Source organism: Podarcis bocagei (assembly GCF_964188305.1).
Source record: "Podarcis bocagei genome assembly, chromosome: 15".
In the NCBI taxonomy this organism is placed as follows: Eukaryota; Metazoa; Chordata; class Lepidosauria; order Squamata; family Lacertidae; genus Podarcis; species Podarcis bocagei.
This window is the reverse complement of record NC_138141.1, coordinates 45,104,360-45,119,259: the sequence shown is the minus strand read 5'-3', so window position 1 is coordinate 45,119,259 and position 14,900 is coordinate 45,104,360. Positions and strand designations below refer to the sequence as shown.

Genomic DNA, 14,900 nt, shown 5'->3' with positions numbered 1-14,900 from the left:
TAGGGCGTCTCTCAGCCCTACCTGGAGATGCTGGCTTCTGCATCAAAAAGTGGGCACTCTGCACCACAGAGCTACAAGCCTTCCCCCAACTTTTGTTAGTCACTATCGTTAAAACAGAAGCCCCATGTTTGAATCCACTGGATGCTGCTGCCACCCACCCTTCAGTGCCAGATCCTGAAAAGAAACAACACAGGGTGTCTCTTGCCTTCGTATTCTGCTTGGGAGTGCCCAGAGGCACCTGGAAAACAGACCGCTGAGCCTTCCAGCTCACCTGCATGGTCCTGGTCTCTGCTCTTCCCCTTTGGTCCTCACCCCGCGCCCCCAAATAGTCCACCTGTATGCAATTTTCCTCCCTGCTGGCCTTTTCTCTTTTGTTTGTCTCCCTTTCCATTGAAAGGTAGTTTGGTAAGCTCCTTGGGGCAGGGACCCAAAGGCTACTCTGCAGAAGCGCTGCCTACATGTGCTGCTGGCAGGGTAACACGAACAGCGGGCAGCATGAAAGTAGAGAAAGGTTGTTGCTAATGACTCTTGAGGGCTAAGAAACGATCATCAAGTTGAGGATGAGTCTTCCCCACCCACCCACTGACTTTCAGGCCAGGCCAGGCCGATAGCTGATCCCTGGGGTTTTTTCCTCCTTAAACGGCTGGGCTCCCCCCCCCCATTTCCCCAACCCTCACTTGTGTCACCCAGAGCTCTCTGTCCCATTTCCACGGTAAAGCAACTCACCAGGGCTCTAAGATGGGGCCCGGATTGATCCGTCAGGGGAAGGGGAAGGATCCGGACAGTGTCACTTTTGGATGCTGAAAGTAGGTGGCCTTTTGCCCCTTCCGAGAGAAGCGGCCCCACTTCCCATGATGCCAGCAATAGCTTTGGCATGTGACATGGAGGCTTCCACCCCTGCCCCACCCTGCTGCTGCCCCCTCCCTCCCTCCCTCCCTCCCCAACGCCCGCCCAGCTGTGTGCAAACAAGTCATCTCTCTCTTGTCTAGCATGATGGAAAGGGGAGGCCCAGGCCGGATGCCAAGAGGTGAATAAAGCCTTACACTCCAGCACGTGGCGCGAGCACACACATCAACCCAGAGGCAGACGGGAGATAGAAGGGGGTCCTCCGGCGCGCTGGGGTACAGTACCTGGGGGAGTGCAGCCGTGGTGGTCGCAGGCTCCGGCTAACCCAGGAAAGGAGAGAGGAGAGAAAAAGAGAGACAGAGAGAGAGAGAGAGGTAAGCTGTAAAGTCAAGGGACCAGCAGCGAAGAGGAGAAGGGTGTCTCACCTACAAGCAGCAACAAGGAAAGACAGAGGCAGCAGAACCCTCAGCAAGTCTTCTGTGGCCTCCAGCAATGGCAGGGACCAGCCAAGCTCACTTTGCCCAAGACCCACCCAACAGTCTTGGAGATCAGCAAGGCAGGACCACTGGAACCTAAGCATCATGACACTCTAGGTGGAGCTGTCTTGCCAACTGGTTAAGAGTGTTGGACCAGGACCTGGTAGAGAACAGAGTTCAAATCCCCCACTCGATCGTGAAGCTCCCTGGTTGACCTTGGGGGGGTCAGGCACTGCCTCTCAGCCTAACCTACCTCATAGGGTTGTTGTGGGGATTGAAGGAGGAGGGGAAGAATGTCATATGCCACCTTGAACTCCTTGGAGAAAAAGGTGAGATATAAATGTGAATCAATAAATATTGGTCTGGACTAGGGGGGGTGGGGAAATCTCGACCAATGGCTAGATAGCCAATGCTGGTGTCTGTAATGCCAATGCAACGTTTAAAGCCAAGCAGGCAAAGTTATTACAAATATTTATTACATTTCTATACCACCCTTCATTCGAGGATCACAGGGTGGTTTACCATATAAAAACACAAAATACATATACTGTAGTAAAAACCAAAACAATATTCCCCCCAAGACATAAACTTTTTAAAAGGCCATAGATTATTTAATTAGCCAAAGGCCTGGGAAAAGAAGAATGCTTTTCTCTAGCACCTAAAAATGTGTAATGAAGGCAGTTAGTTGTTCAGTTTAGGGTTTGGGGGCTAGTGGCCACAATCCCAAAGCCAGCCGGGTTCTGTCCCTCATTCTCCAGGGAGTGGAGTTTTTGAAATCAAAAGCTGGCAGCCCTAAGAGGCAGCTGCAGCCAAGAGATGGCTTTCCCCAGGTGGGCCAACACTGCAAGAGTACAAGCAGAAATGGACCATGCCACCTTAGCTGCTCATTAGAGCTTCTATAAGCCACCTGACCAATCCAGTGTCTGGCTTAGGAGAATATATACCCAGTTCTGGCCCTATACTTCAAACCTCCTCCTGCCAGCCCAGAGGCCATACTTTAGAGTGCTGAGAATCAGGCACCGTTTACCCAGGTGAGGTTCATGTTGCATGGGGCAAAGGTACAACACTCTGATCACAAAAACCCTCTGAACACAAACATGAAAGCCTTTGAATGCCAAAACCATGTGCTCTGTTATGTTAGTAACACAGTGGCCTACATTTTCATACAAATCTACGTCAGTCAAGGTAGGTGTGTCCCAACATAAGTTAAGGAGGACACTTCAGACAGAACAGGAAAAAACTTTTCCGCAGAGAGAAATCTGGGAGGTGCCTACACATCTGTGCATCCAGAGGTGGGAAGATCTCAGAATGATCTGCAGTAATTCAGCAAAGATTTCTGACTCCCAAAGGTTTAGCAATAGAAGCAACGAAATAATTCCCACCCCGCTTTCCCAATGCCACCCAAACTGATAGGGCTGAAAATAATATCAGGGTAGCCTGGAAATGATTTTTGTTCAGAAGCGCTGTGAGTTGAGCTGAGCTGAGTTGTGGTGGTACTCAAAAACAAATTGCTAGGCTAGGAGCTCTTTTGCACCTGGCTCCAGTTGGTGGATCACAGAGCCCTAGTAAAAGAAGGAAGTTGATTCCGCAAGCCTGAATTCTGCGCACCCCTACCCCATGTGGTAACAGACATCTGTGTGGTGAGCCTCTTTGGTCGCCAGAGACTTTGCATAAATAAACACACATATTCACTGCACAACCACCACCACCCCAGGTTTCTCCCTGCCCCAGAACACAGGCCTTCAGCAAAGGCACAACAGCAACAGCAATGCACACAGGCAAAGGGGGCCCTACATGCACCTCCAGCTCAAGACACACCTGTGGGATGGTTTCCTCTCCAGGACTCAGGGAAGGCGGAGACTTCTCTGCTGGCTTTGCTGTTTGGGGCTTCTCCTTGGAAGGAGTCTAGATGACAGAGGTCATAACTGTATTTAAGGAACCCAGTGATGCATGCTTACACACACACACACCCCTTATGAGTCACGTGGATGCAATGAAGCTCAGGCTAGATTGAAGACAGGCATAACAAGTGGGATTTTTGTAAATTGCTTAGAGGTTCTACTTACAAACAGGCAGTATATAAATTTTGTTAAACAAACAAAAAAATAAAGGAGTGGAGTCACTCTGGGCCCATCTTCACTGAATACATTTAATTCCAATGTTTATTCTAGGGTTAAATTTAGCAGGGGGTGTTGATGGTGGATCAGGCCGGTGGCCCATCTAGTCCAGCCTCCTGTTCTCACAGTGGGAAACCGGCATTCCAGGTTTCAAGCGCTCTCACCTCCTATGGTTTCCAGCAATTGATATTAATGCCTTCACCTGTGGATGCAGAACACAGCCATGCTATGGCTTCTCCACTCCTGTCTCCTCAATGAATCTAAAAAGCACTACAGCTTTAAAATGCTGGAAAGCTCCACTTTTCAACCCAAATTTTGCAACCTGAATACTGATATTTATACACTCTGATATAATCTGCTTAGATTTCCCCTGAGGGGAAGAAACTATTAAAGACCCTCCACAGACAGCTTACAAACCCTGCTCAGCTGTCCTCCAGTTTTTGGACTTCCACCCAGAATCACCTGCTCATGTTCAAGCTCATCTTTGCAACTCGAAGAGACAGAAATGGGTTTCATGTGTGCTTGAAATGAAGGCGAGGAGCCTCATGGCATGGTCAAAGTGGCACATGGGCTGTTAAGCACACCAATCAGAAGCTGCCCTAAGCACCAAAACAGCTGCCTGGTGGGGGCGACACAGGGTGGGGTAAAGAGAGAGCACAACACACTCCCCGAGAGAAAGAAGAGCCTCGCTGTGGCAGGACTAGCAGCACACTCCATGCATTGAGGACCCCCTCCAGACTCTGGGAGCCAAAGTTCACTGCCCGCCCTGCCCAGGTGAGGAACACAAAGGCACTCTGCACATGCTCAGATGCTGGCCTCGTGCGCCCGCCAAGCTGCGGTGCTCATGCACTAGTACCTTATTCGCAGTGGTGGCTTTCTGTATTGCCAGCTTCGCTGGAGCTGCAGGAGGCCCCTTTGGCGCCTGACTCCCCTTTGTGTCTGTGGCCTTCCCTTCCGCAAGAGGCGGGGTCTTTGTCTTCTCTGGGGGCTTCTTCTCCTCCTCTTTCTTCTCTGGCAGCTTGGCACGGGGCCGATGCTCTCTGGTCCTGCCTCTCGACATCAGGCTCTTGAGCCCCACTGAGAGGTCATCCTTGGGGGCTGCCTCCTTGGGCTCAGACTTCAAGGAAGAGGGTGGCCGAGGGGACGGAGAGAGCACCCTTGCAGGTGGGGGCTGCACCTTGGCAGGAGGCTTCTCCTCCTTCTTGCTTGGCTCCGTGGACTTGATATCTCGTCCCGGCTCCTTGGAGCCCCCAGAATCCTCCCCTGGAAGCACTTTCCGCACCACCTTCCGCACCACCCTCACCACTCTCTTGCGGGAGAGGCCCTGGGCATCGTCAGCAGGTGGCTCGGGCTGAGTCGATGAGCCAGCTCCTTGGGAGCCCTCCAGGCCATTCATGGCTTGGCCGGGAGGGCAGGAATGCTGGGTGTCCCCGTTGAGCAGTGGCTCTAGGCTCTTCACCCTCCCAGGGGGCTCTGGGCTCTTCACCTTCCCGGGGGGCTCTGGGCTCTTCACCCTCCCAGGGGGCTCTGGGCTCTTCACCTTCCCAGGGGGCTCTGGGCTCTTCACCTTCCCAGGGGGCTCTGGGCTCTTCACCCTCCCAGGGCGTTCTGGGGGCTCTGGGCTGCGGGGGTTCCGGGGGTCCTCCTTTCCTGCACTCTGGACATCCAACTATAGTTGCAGATACATTAAGATGTTGTGAGGAGAGCAGGCCCCCAAACAATGCCATGGTAAGGCAGCAGCGACCAGCCAGGCGCCCTTCCACTCCTCCTCCCCACTCAAGGGTTTGCATTCACACAACAAGGAAGAAGCTGCCTTCCTCAGATTTCCCAAGCAGAGAATCCAATGGGATCCCTGGTTCCTTCCCAACAGCAGGGACAGCCCTGCCCATCCAGAGGGTTAGTTTGGCTTCTGACATGCAAAAAGCCCAGGAAAAGTTTGTGTAGAGTGGGCAGAAGAGAGTGCTAATCAAAACGAACAGCTGCAAATAAGCAACTGGCTGAGCTGGAGGAAGAGGGCACAGGTGGGGTTCTGGAAGCGAAACGAACATGCCGCCAAAAGGAACGGAAGAGGAGTCTACTGCAAACGGATTTATACACAGCATAGTGGCTACAACCCAACTCATCATCTTTGCTTGTGTTAGCATCACCTCTGGTATACAGAGGGCCCACTTATGTCCAAGCCACTCGTGCATTAAGAAAAACCCTGACTAGTTATGCCCAAAATTATATGGAAAAAATGCATGGACAGTACGTATGGAAGAGTCAAGCCCCTTTCTATGCTAGCTCTCTGAGTCTTTTTGCTCCAACCTCAGAAGTTTGGGGGAAGGCAGCAGGGTTAGGCCCACCAAGGATAAAAGCTTGAGCTTCCGTAGCTCAGTGGTGGAGCATCTGCTTTGCATGCGTAAGGTCCCAGGTTCAATCCCCAGTGGCATCTCTAGGCATCTAGAAGTGTTCCCTGCCTGAAACCCTGGAGAACTGTGGTCAGTCAGCGTAGATCAACCTTCTTCTACCTTGGGTCACCGAGTTGTTGCTGGACTAGCTTCCTATGTTCTAGAGCAAGGTTTCCCAAACTTTGGTCTCCAGTTGGTTTTGGACTACAATCCCCATCATCCCTGACCACTGATAGCAGTCAACTTTTCCCTTTTCTTGCGAGGAATCCTATTCGGAATAAGGGAATTTCCCTTAAAAAAAGGGAAACATTGACAGCTATGCCACTGGCGCTGCTAGCTAAGGGTGATGGGACTTGTGGTCCAAAAACAGCTGGTGACCCAAGTTTGGGAAACCCTGTTCTAGAGGAAAGGTTACTTCCAAAGGGAATGAGAAAATAACTGATTCCCCCCTCCCACATCCCTGCAAAGCCCTCTGCCCACAAGTCCTTTTCGTAAAGTATCCATCCACACAGCCAAGACTTTGCAGACTCATCTCAACCCACAGTGTAGCGGCAGCACAGACCAAAGCTCTGCAGTGAGACTGGATGGAAACAAAAGTACAAGGAATCAGCTTCCCAGGATAAACTCACCTTGGGGGTTGGGGGGAGGGGAAACCCTACCCTTCAGGCCCCAGCCTAAAAAGAGAAGTGGGTCAGGAAAAGGGTGGCATTTTTTTAAAAAGCAGCAGGGAAGGCGCCAGTCAAGGCTGTTCCCCTCCAGATGCCCTTCCTTAAAGAGATTTCTTTCAAGCCAAAAAGCAGCCACTGCATCAATTCTGTACTCTCCGGAACAGAGCGGGTCTTGTCGTTCTTGGACGAGCTTCTGGCCTCTGCCGAGGGGGCGAAGGCAACACTCAGCAGCCCCAAGATGAGAAAGGAAAGCTGCAGCAGAAGGGGAAGGCTGCCAGGGTACAGGATGAAGAGAAAGAGGGAGAGGGAAGACACCAGTAGGCAAAGCCGAGCAGCTGGCTCCTTGCTTTAGAACAAAGGAGGAAAGCAGGGCAGCTGAGCAAGGGGAAGCTTCTGGGTCTGTCTTCAGGAGCAGCTAAAGGAAGAGGAGGCGGCAGGCAGCATAGCTAATGGCCACTGGGCACTAGACCCAGGATGGATGGCCCAAGGCCAGGAGAAGCTTCAACCGCTACAGCAAAAGGCTTGCTGGGGAGAGTGGAAGCAGGGGTGCTGCCGCCATTAAAAAGTTCCAGCTCGCCTTCTGAGCCATGGCTCGGCAAGAAAGGTGCCACTTTTGAACACTGAAATGAGAAGAGGTTATTGACCAGGGCAGAGAAAGACCTGAGGTAAAGAGGCTACGAGCAGGACTCCGCAAAATTCTATATCAATGGTAACCCAAATTCTGCAAAGCTAAGTGCCACGACCTGTGCAAAACGTGCAAGTTAAGCAAACTGTTTCTTCCTGTTAGCCTTTTATAGATGGCAGCTAAGGGGGCCATCACAAAAGGGTTTGCTCTCTCCCCCACACCAAACACTCTGTAATTTAAGTTCTGTACCTTTAATATATTAAAACAAAAAACAACAATGCCAATGCTCTTAACAAGCAGAACAGGAGCATATTAGGAATGTATGAAGCTGCCTTATACCATGCCAAATGATTGGTCCATCTAGCTCAGTATTGTATACACTGACTGGCAGCAGATCTCTTTGATTTGATTTGATTTGAGTTTCTACTGAAATGAGGCTGCATTTTAATGTTGTATTTTAATCTTGTTTTTAAGTTGTATTTTAATCAATTGTTTTTATACTTGGTGTTAGCCACCCTGAGCTCGGTCTTGGCTGGGGAGGGTGGGGCATAAATAAAATGTATTTATTATTATTATTATTTAGAACTTTCAGGCAGCCGGCGCTCCTACCTGAAGATGCCTGGGATTGAACTTGGGACCTTCCGTGTGCAAGGCAGTTGCTCTACCATTGAGCTGTGACCTTTCTGTGGCTCTTCATATATTCAGAGCCCTGAATATGGATCAAAACAGATAAGCTCCTGAAACCATTTCCAATGGTTTGAACTGGGGGGCTCACAAACGTTTTGGAGGTCTAGACGAGAGAGGGTCTGAGATACTTCTGCCCACCCACTCACATTTCTCCTAGCTATTCAAGGCCAAATATTGGTGGCACATATGTCAGGGATTCTTTAGTTGTGATTCCTACATTGCAGGGGGTTGGACTAGATGACCCTCGGGATCCCTTCCGGTTCTACAATTCTATGACTCTGTTGTTCTATTCCCCCCTACCAGTACCCTGGGCTGAGACACCACCACATACCTGATAAGATAAGAGCAGGCTGACAAGCAACCAAAGGGCTCATCCTAGGACCAGGAAAAATTAAGTTCAAATCTCTAATTCAGCCACAAAGCTCACAGGGTGGCTGTTGCGAGCACAAAATGTGTGAATGGGGGAGACCCATGTACTACCCTGGCTTCCTTGGGAGGAAAAGCAGGGTGCAAATGAAACACAAACTAATGAACTTCACCAGTAGCAGAGTGTTTAAACAGGGGTTTCTCTCGGCAGAGGCACTCAGCTACAAACAGGATAGCAGAGATGCTCTGGGCACCAAATAATCACAGTTGTTTAAAACTGAGGCCCAACCAAAATGTGCATTGAGGGAGCTGTTAAATTAATAACACAAATCAGGAGAAACCCAGCCACCACCAAAAGAAGAGCTGCGGGGGGGGGGGCAGCTCAAGGAATAAAAAGTCTGGAAAAAGCTGGGGGTGGGAGAGGAGCCTAAAGGGCCTGAGACCATCTACAAGCCTGTCCCAGAGGGGGAGGTTTCCAGCCCTGATGGCTACAGAAGGATCCCTCCTTCTTTGTCCCTGCCACCATCCATTATCCTAGAACTAGGCCAGAGCTGTGCAGGGGGCACCTTCCCACAGCGATAGCTTTCAAGCCGCACCAAATGATCAGCCTAACAAAGACCCAGCTTAAAGCGCACACAGGGGAGTGGTTCTCTGGGAACTGGCAGGTCCCACCACCCGAAGTGTATATGATTGGGCACAGGGGAGGCAGAGAGAGGTAGGGATGGTGGCTTTGGAAATGGGCTCCATTAGGGGTCTCTCGTCAGCATCAACAACAAGGCCAGGCAGGAACCTGGACGAGTCACTTGCTTTCTACATCCCATGGGCTCAGAGGAAGTGTCGTTCTGCCCCATGGCTAGCACTACTGCTTTGAGGTTTTTCCTACCATCGAGCAGTATACAAGTTTTATGAAATAAAAATAAATAGGACTGAAAATCTGCTGATCTTCACAGTGCTTATCAGACCCAGGACTCACCTTTTACACTCCACATGCCACATGGGCACGGTTTTTCACCACGCATGTGCATGTTTCTCTTTCTCTGCAACTCTTTCCTACCCCACCACCCCACCCAAAAAAATCCCTGTGCCCACAGAAGAAAATAAAAGAAAATACTGGCAACAGTGTTGGCGCAACCCGCTTTGCTTCCCAGCTAAGAATGGAAGAATCTGTCAGCTTTGGTTTCTCTTTCTCGCAATCTTAAATTCATTTCACCACTTTTCCGTAACAGTTTGCAAGGTGCTTTTTTATTTTTAAAAGTCTTCGTGGAAATTCATTAGCGTTTCAGTGTAAACATCTCTCAATATACACATGTTCATATTTAATTTTGCCTAATACAAACATTTTTGCAAAGGCCCCTAACAAAATGCATTTGGTAAGTGGTGTTTTTGTTGTTGTTGTTGTTAATCTTTTTTGGGGGGGCTGTTGCTGCTATATTAATTTTTGTATCTGTGTTTTGATTATATAAAAATTGTTCAGCTCAATTGTGTATTTTTGATGTTCTATTTATTGTTGGTGACTACTTTTGTAATGTTGTAATTATATATTTTTTCATGTTGTAAGCTGCCTTCAGCATGATTTGAAAGGCAGCATACAAATAAAATGATGTCTGTCTGTATGTAATCTATGCTCTCTCATAAGCATTTTTATACACATGCCTTGGCTGGAGAATTTCATTGCAAAATTCAGAGACGTGCAAATTTCAAAGGATTGCTGCATTTCCACTTGTGGTAATGTTTCAGATGAGGCAAATTTAGTTAAGTTCACCTTTAAATGAGAACTGAATCGAATTCCTTCCTCCCCATCCCTAGTCCCAACACAAAATGTGAAGATTATCTGCCAGCCCCCTCTCACACTTATAGCTCTAGGATCCCACACAAAAAAATGGTGGGCCCTACAACACACCGTGGAGACTGCACACAAGAGAAAGAAGGAGGGGCAAGACCCACGTCACACACAAACTTGTCCTGGCCTAGAAGTTAGCCCAAGCAAATACCACCACCCCCTCCAGTGCCCAAACCCAGACGGACTTACAGCCCCATCCTCTCTCTCGTTTTTTTTCGCTGCTAAAGGTTTGTCTTCATCCTTCACCTGAGGAAGTCAAATACAGATAAGGAAATATTTCATTCACGCCAGGACAATCAGTTGAAACGTGCACACACACACTTTTTCACTAGCACATTCCGGGCAGTCCATATCACAAGTATGATGGTAGCTTTTCACAAGCACTGAAGTCGTCAGGATGCTCCCAGCGGACCTTGTGTTAAGCTGCGACTGGGCAGAAAGCCCATGCTGGAGAAAGGCTGTGTACAGACTCCCATAAACTCTACATCCAGTAGACTCCCACCACTGGGTTGGGAAGCAGCAGACACCCATCACCTTACCCACAATTCATATCTCTTCTGTGGTTTCTTATGAAATACGACATTTTGATGCAGGGGTCTTTTTCTCTTTTTCACCAGGAAATATCTACTAATATTTTCAATTACATTTTAATGAATACTTTTACTAGTTTTATTGTAGTCTGCAGGTTGCATACCACCTCGATATATCTTATGAAAGAGTGGTATATAAATATTTCAATAAATAAATTCCGCCCCCTCAAAAAAACCAAAACATCCAACTTTTATCTGAATTGAGAAAAAGAGCAGCCTTGCTATGTTTTAAGCCAGGAATGTGTATACTCAGCCGAAGTTGGTAAAAAGTTCATCTCTGCAGGACATAGAAGATGACAACATATATTCCATTAGGATCAAAGCAAGAGCAATGGTGGGTGGGGTGCCTCAAGGGTGAGGAGGCAACAGCAACTGGGAACCACCATGATCAAGAGAAACCTGGCATCACAAGAATTACACATTTTTGCTACTTTCTCATCACCCACACCCTTACTCCCCAATCTAGCAACCTTGAAGCCCAGCAAACACAGAACAGCAAACTTGGAACAGAAACTCTGGCAGCAAGGCTGCAATGTGATACACTCCCACCAAACAGGTAGATAGGTTGGTAACACAACGACACAATGACGTATTACTCCAAACCTGGATTGTGAAGACATCACAGTAACCTGTCAGTCAAAAGTGCATTTTAACACCACTGTGTGCAGGGAGGTGCTGGTTCCATTGGCTCTCAAACCACACAAGCCATGCATTGGTGCAAGGGGAGGATGGGGCAGGAAGGAAGGAGGGGGGGACACACATTGTTACCGCAAACCTGGGGTTCTTGGGGGCTCCTCACTCCTTGTGAGACTCAAGCACTTGGAAAGCTTAAAATGCTCAGAAATAGAGCTATAAATTAGGTGTGGAGATATGAGTCAACAGATGGCACGAACTATCATATTAAGAGCTCCACACTGAGGTCAAACCCAGGTTTACAGTAACAGCACTTATGATCACACAGTACTTTCAACATATCAGCCTCTACCAACTGGTATCCTGCAGGTGTTTTGGACTACAACTCCCATCAGCCCCAGCCAGCACAATGTAGTCCAAAACATCTCAAGGGCACCGGGTTGGCAAAGGCTCCAATATACAGTGGAGTTAGTAGCACACAAGTTATTTCACAGGCAGATTATTCCACACAGTTGCTATGCAAAGGGCTTGGAGGGAGTGGCTGCCAGTTTGTTCAGTCCATTTGGAGTCTCTGAGAAATGGCAAGGAGGAGAACAGATTCTCCCCAGGGACGTCTGCTCTTCACACAAGCCAAGAGGGGGCCTAGGACTGACCACTGGCATTCCTGCCACATTTCTAACATGACCTCTACTGCTCCGAAGCCAACTCCCTCCTATGCCAGGAACAAGCACAACCTGGTCCCCTTTTCAATGTGCTGCCACGACTCATGTGCAAAGTGCCCCGTTTTAGGAGAGCAAGGGGGTGGGGAGGGAGAGAGAGGAGGCAGGGAAGGCCAAGAACCACAATAGCAAAGAGACTTCCCTTCTGCTCCCAGAATGCAAATCGTGATGAAAAGGCCATGGCTGCCACGCTGGAGAACCTAAACCCCTGACTGGGAGAGAAAAAGGTGGTAGAGGTTAAGAGTCTGCAGAATGGGGGCGGGGAGCCCTCTGGGTCCCAGGCAAGACAGACCGAGGAACCACAACAAGGGGAAACCTGGGGCAAAGGATTCCTAAGCAATCATGCCTCCAAATTCCCATTCTCTTAACCTCGGGTGCTGCAAATGAAATGATACTCACCCTCAATAATTTTTCAGGTAATTCCACCCCACCCGAAATAAGCATTTGCTTTACAGGCAGTGCAAGGCTGCAGCCTTGGGATAGTGACTTCCGCAGGCCCTTTTAAATGCAGTGACCTCCTACATTCTTCCAGTGTAGAAAAACTTGATCTGACAACATTGCCTTAGCTCCTTGTGCCTTCCTTTCTGAACCAGCCTTTAATTAAGGCTCCTCCCCCCCCACCCTTCACCTGTCATTATTAACCCATCACCAGTATTGTCCCCAGCTATAATTTGAGATGTCACTTCTTAGGGACTTCTGAGTTAACTGAAAAGCACTTGAAATGCATCAAGATACAGGCTGTGTGGGTTATTCCTTTCTGCTTGTCTTAATTCTCCTTTTCGATTAAAGGAGAGGCAGCCTTCTTTGGCAAACCCAATCACATTTGCAAAAGGTTTGACAGCAGCTTGAGATTCACAGGCAGGTGCCTCTAAGAGCAACTGGTGCAACCAGAATCCTCCATGCAGGTGTTGCAACCTTTGCAAGGGGGCACAGTAGGAGAAGGGAGAGCATATCAACCTCTTAACAGGTGAGCTTTGCGGATCCTATAACTGTTTCATGAGCTGGAAGTCCAGGATCAAAATTGAAACAACTGGCTGAGCCCACACAATGTGACCTGGGTTCCTTTATTACAGACAGGGAAGCACAAACTTGTAAATGTAAGGAAGTGGCAGCCTCAGCCTTCACACAAGCTGCCATGTCTCAGAAACCACCCAGCCTACAACTCCAGCAGCGCTGAATCTCCTTTTTCACTGAAGGGAGAAGGGATTTGCTACAGATCTAAAGCTGTCTTAGGGGAGCCAAGAGCGAGATCTTCTCACTGCAGTTGCCCCAAAGGCTTAGCAGACAGGTACCAAGGCTCCTAAGACATTTGTGCAAGGGATGGATACAAATGGGGCACAATCACTCACTCTCTGGTTATACAGCATCACCAGCGCCCAAGGCTTAGGAAACCTGCTCTCACAATACCACATACCTGATGGACTCCTTGCCACAGAAGGCCAGGACAGTCACCGAGGGATAATATAATTTTACAAATGGAATTATCAACATGGGTAGGGCACACATCCCCTCCTCTGAGGCCAGTGTGGAGACAGAGGCTACTAGGGTGGGTGGGGGTTGCAATCTAGTAAAAAATGATGATATTCAGACTAGTCACTTTTGTAAGACTATTTACAATGTTTATTTAATCAATCAGAAAATATTTATATCCCGCTTTCTGCCTCAATATGAGACACTCAGAAGAAGTTCACAATCAAATGCAATTAAATAACTAACCCTGGGCAGACCAAGCACTGAGCAGGACATCAGTCAAACAAGCCAGTCTGTTCCCAAGTCAAGTTACTAGATGAGAATTGCTGGAACAGCCTCTCCTCTATTCCACTGGGAGGACGCATGGCTTGGCTTCTCCATCCATCAATGGGGCAGCTTGGGCTATGGAGGAATCCCTGTGCTAAAGTTCATTTTATGGACTTCTCTCCCCACCACCTTGCAAATGTACTGGGTGGCCTGGCTCGAACTAATGGGTTTTGGGACGGTGAGCAGGACAAGGCCCCCAGGAACAAAGGCCACCGCCACCAGCTTAGCATGTACAAAGGCCCAGATCACACTGCAAGTAAAGAAGCCATTCCCTCTCCACAGGAGAGTGAGAACTACAGAAAAGCAACAAGGAAACCAGCTCCTGGCATATCACCCCCAGCTCCTGAAACCCAGAGACAGGGAGGAGGAGTGCTTACTTTGACGTATAATGTAAGAAGAGTATGAGGGAGTTGGGGATGTTTGGCCTGGAAAAGAGGAGAGTGAGAGCAGATAGGATAGCCATCTTCAAATATCAAAAGGGCTGTCACATGGAAGATGAAGAAAACTTGTTTCCTCCTGCTCCAGAGGGTAGGACACAAACCAATGGATTCAAGTTAGGAATAACTTTCTGACAGTAAGAGCTGTTCAACGGACTTCCTCGGAAGGCGACTGACTCTCCTTCCTTGGAGGTTTTTCAGCGGAGTTTATGGGCTATAACATACAATTCGATGACTGGGGAAAATTATGGAAGCAAAATTTAAAATTTACTGCTTGCACGGCGTTAAAGGAAAATGTTATGAAAATGTTTTATAGATGGTACATCACACCAGTAAAATTAGCAAAAATGTATAAGACATGCAATAAGTGTTGGAAATGTAAAGAAAAAGAAGGAACGTTTTATCATATGTGGTGGGATTGTAAGAAAGTGAAAGGTTTCTGGGAGGTGATATATAAAAGGTAAAGGTACCCCTGCCCGAACGGGCCAGTCTTGACAGACTCTGGGGTTTGTGCGCCCATCTCACATCTATTGGCCGGGGGCCAGCGCTGTCCGGAGACACTTCCGGGTCACGTGGCCAGCGTGACAAAGCTGCATCTGGCGAGCCAGCGCAGCACACGGAACGCCGTTTACCTTCCCGCTGGTAAGCGGTACCTATTTATCTACTTGCACCCGGGGGTGCTTTCGAACTGCTAGGTTGGCAGGCGCTG

The 14,900-nt window shown here is 48.7% G+C and overlaps 1 protein-coding gene across 17 annotated transcripts in view; it reads right to left on the bottom strand.

Annotated features, from left to right (window-relative positions):
• Positions 1 to 14,900, bottom strand: part of MYO18A (myosin XVIIIA) — a 145,316-nt gene that overhangs the window by 90,462 nt on the left and 39,954 nt on the right. For 7 of the 17 annotated variants that reach the window (XM_081171931.1, XM_081171932.1, XM_081171924.1 and 4 more), the window contains exon 3: positions 1,044 to 1,166. The exons of 3 other annotated variants lie outside the window; for them this stretch is intronic. In XM_081171931.1, the coding sequence (XP_081028057.1) occupies positions 1,044 to 1,166 (123 nt within the window). Of the gene's footprint in view, positions 1 to 726; positions 876 to 1,043; positions 1,167 to 3,140; positions 3,228 to 4,295; positions 5,109 to 10,204; positions 10,264 to 12,101; positions 12,170 to 14,900 lie in introns of those variants that run through there. 7 more of the 17 variants (XM_081171937.1, XM_081171933.1, XM_081171940.1 and 4 more) reach the window with 7 other exon arrangements.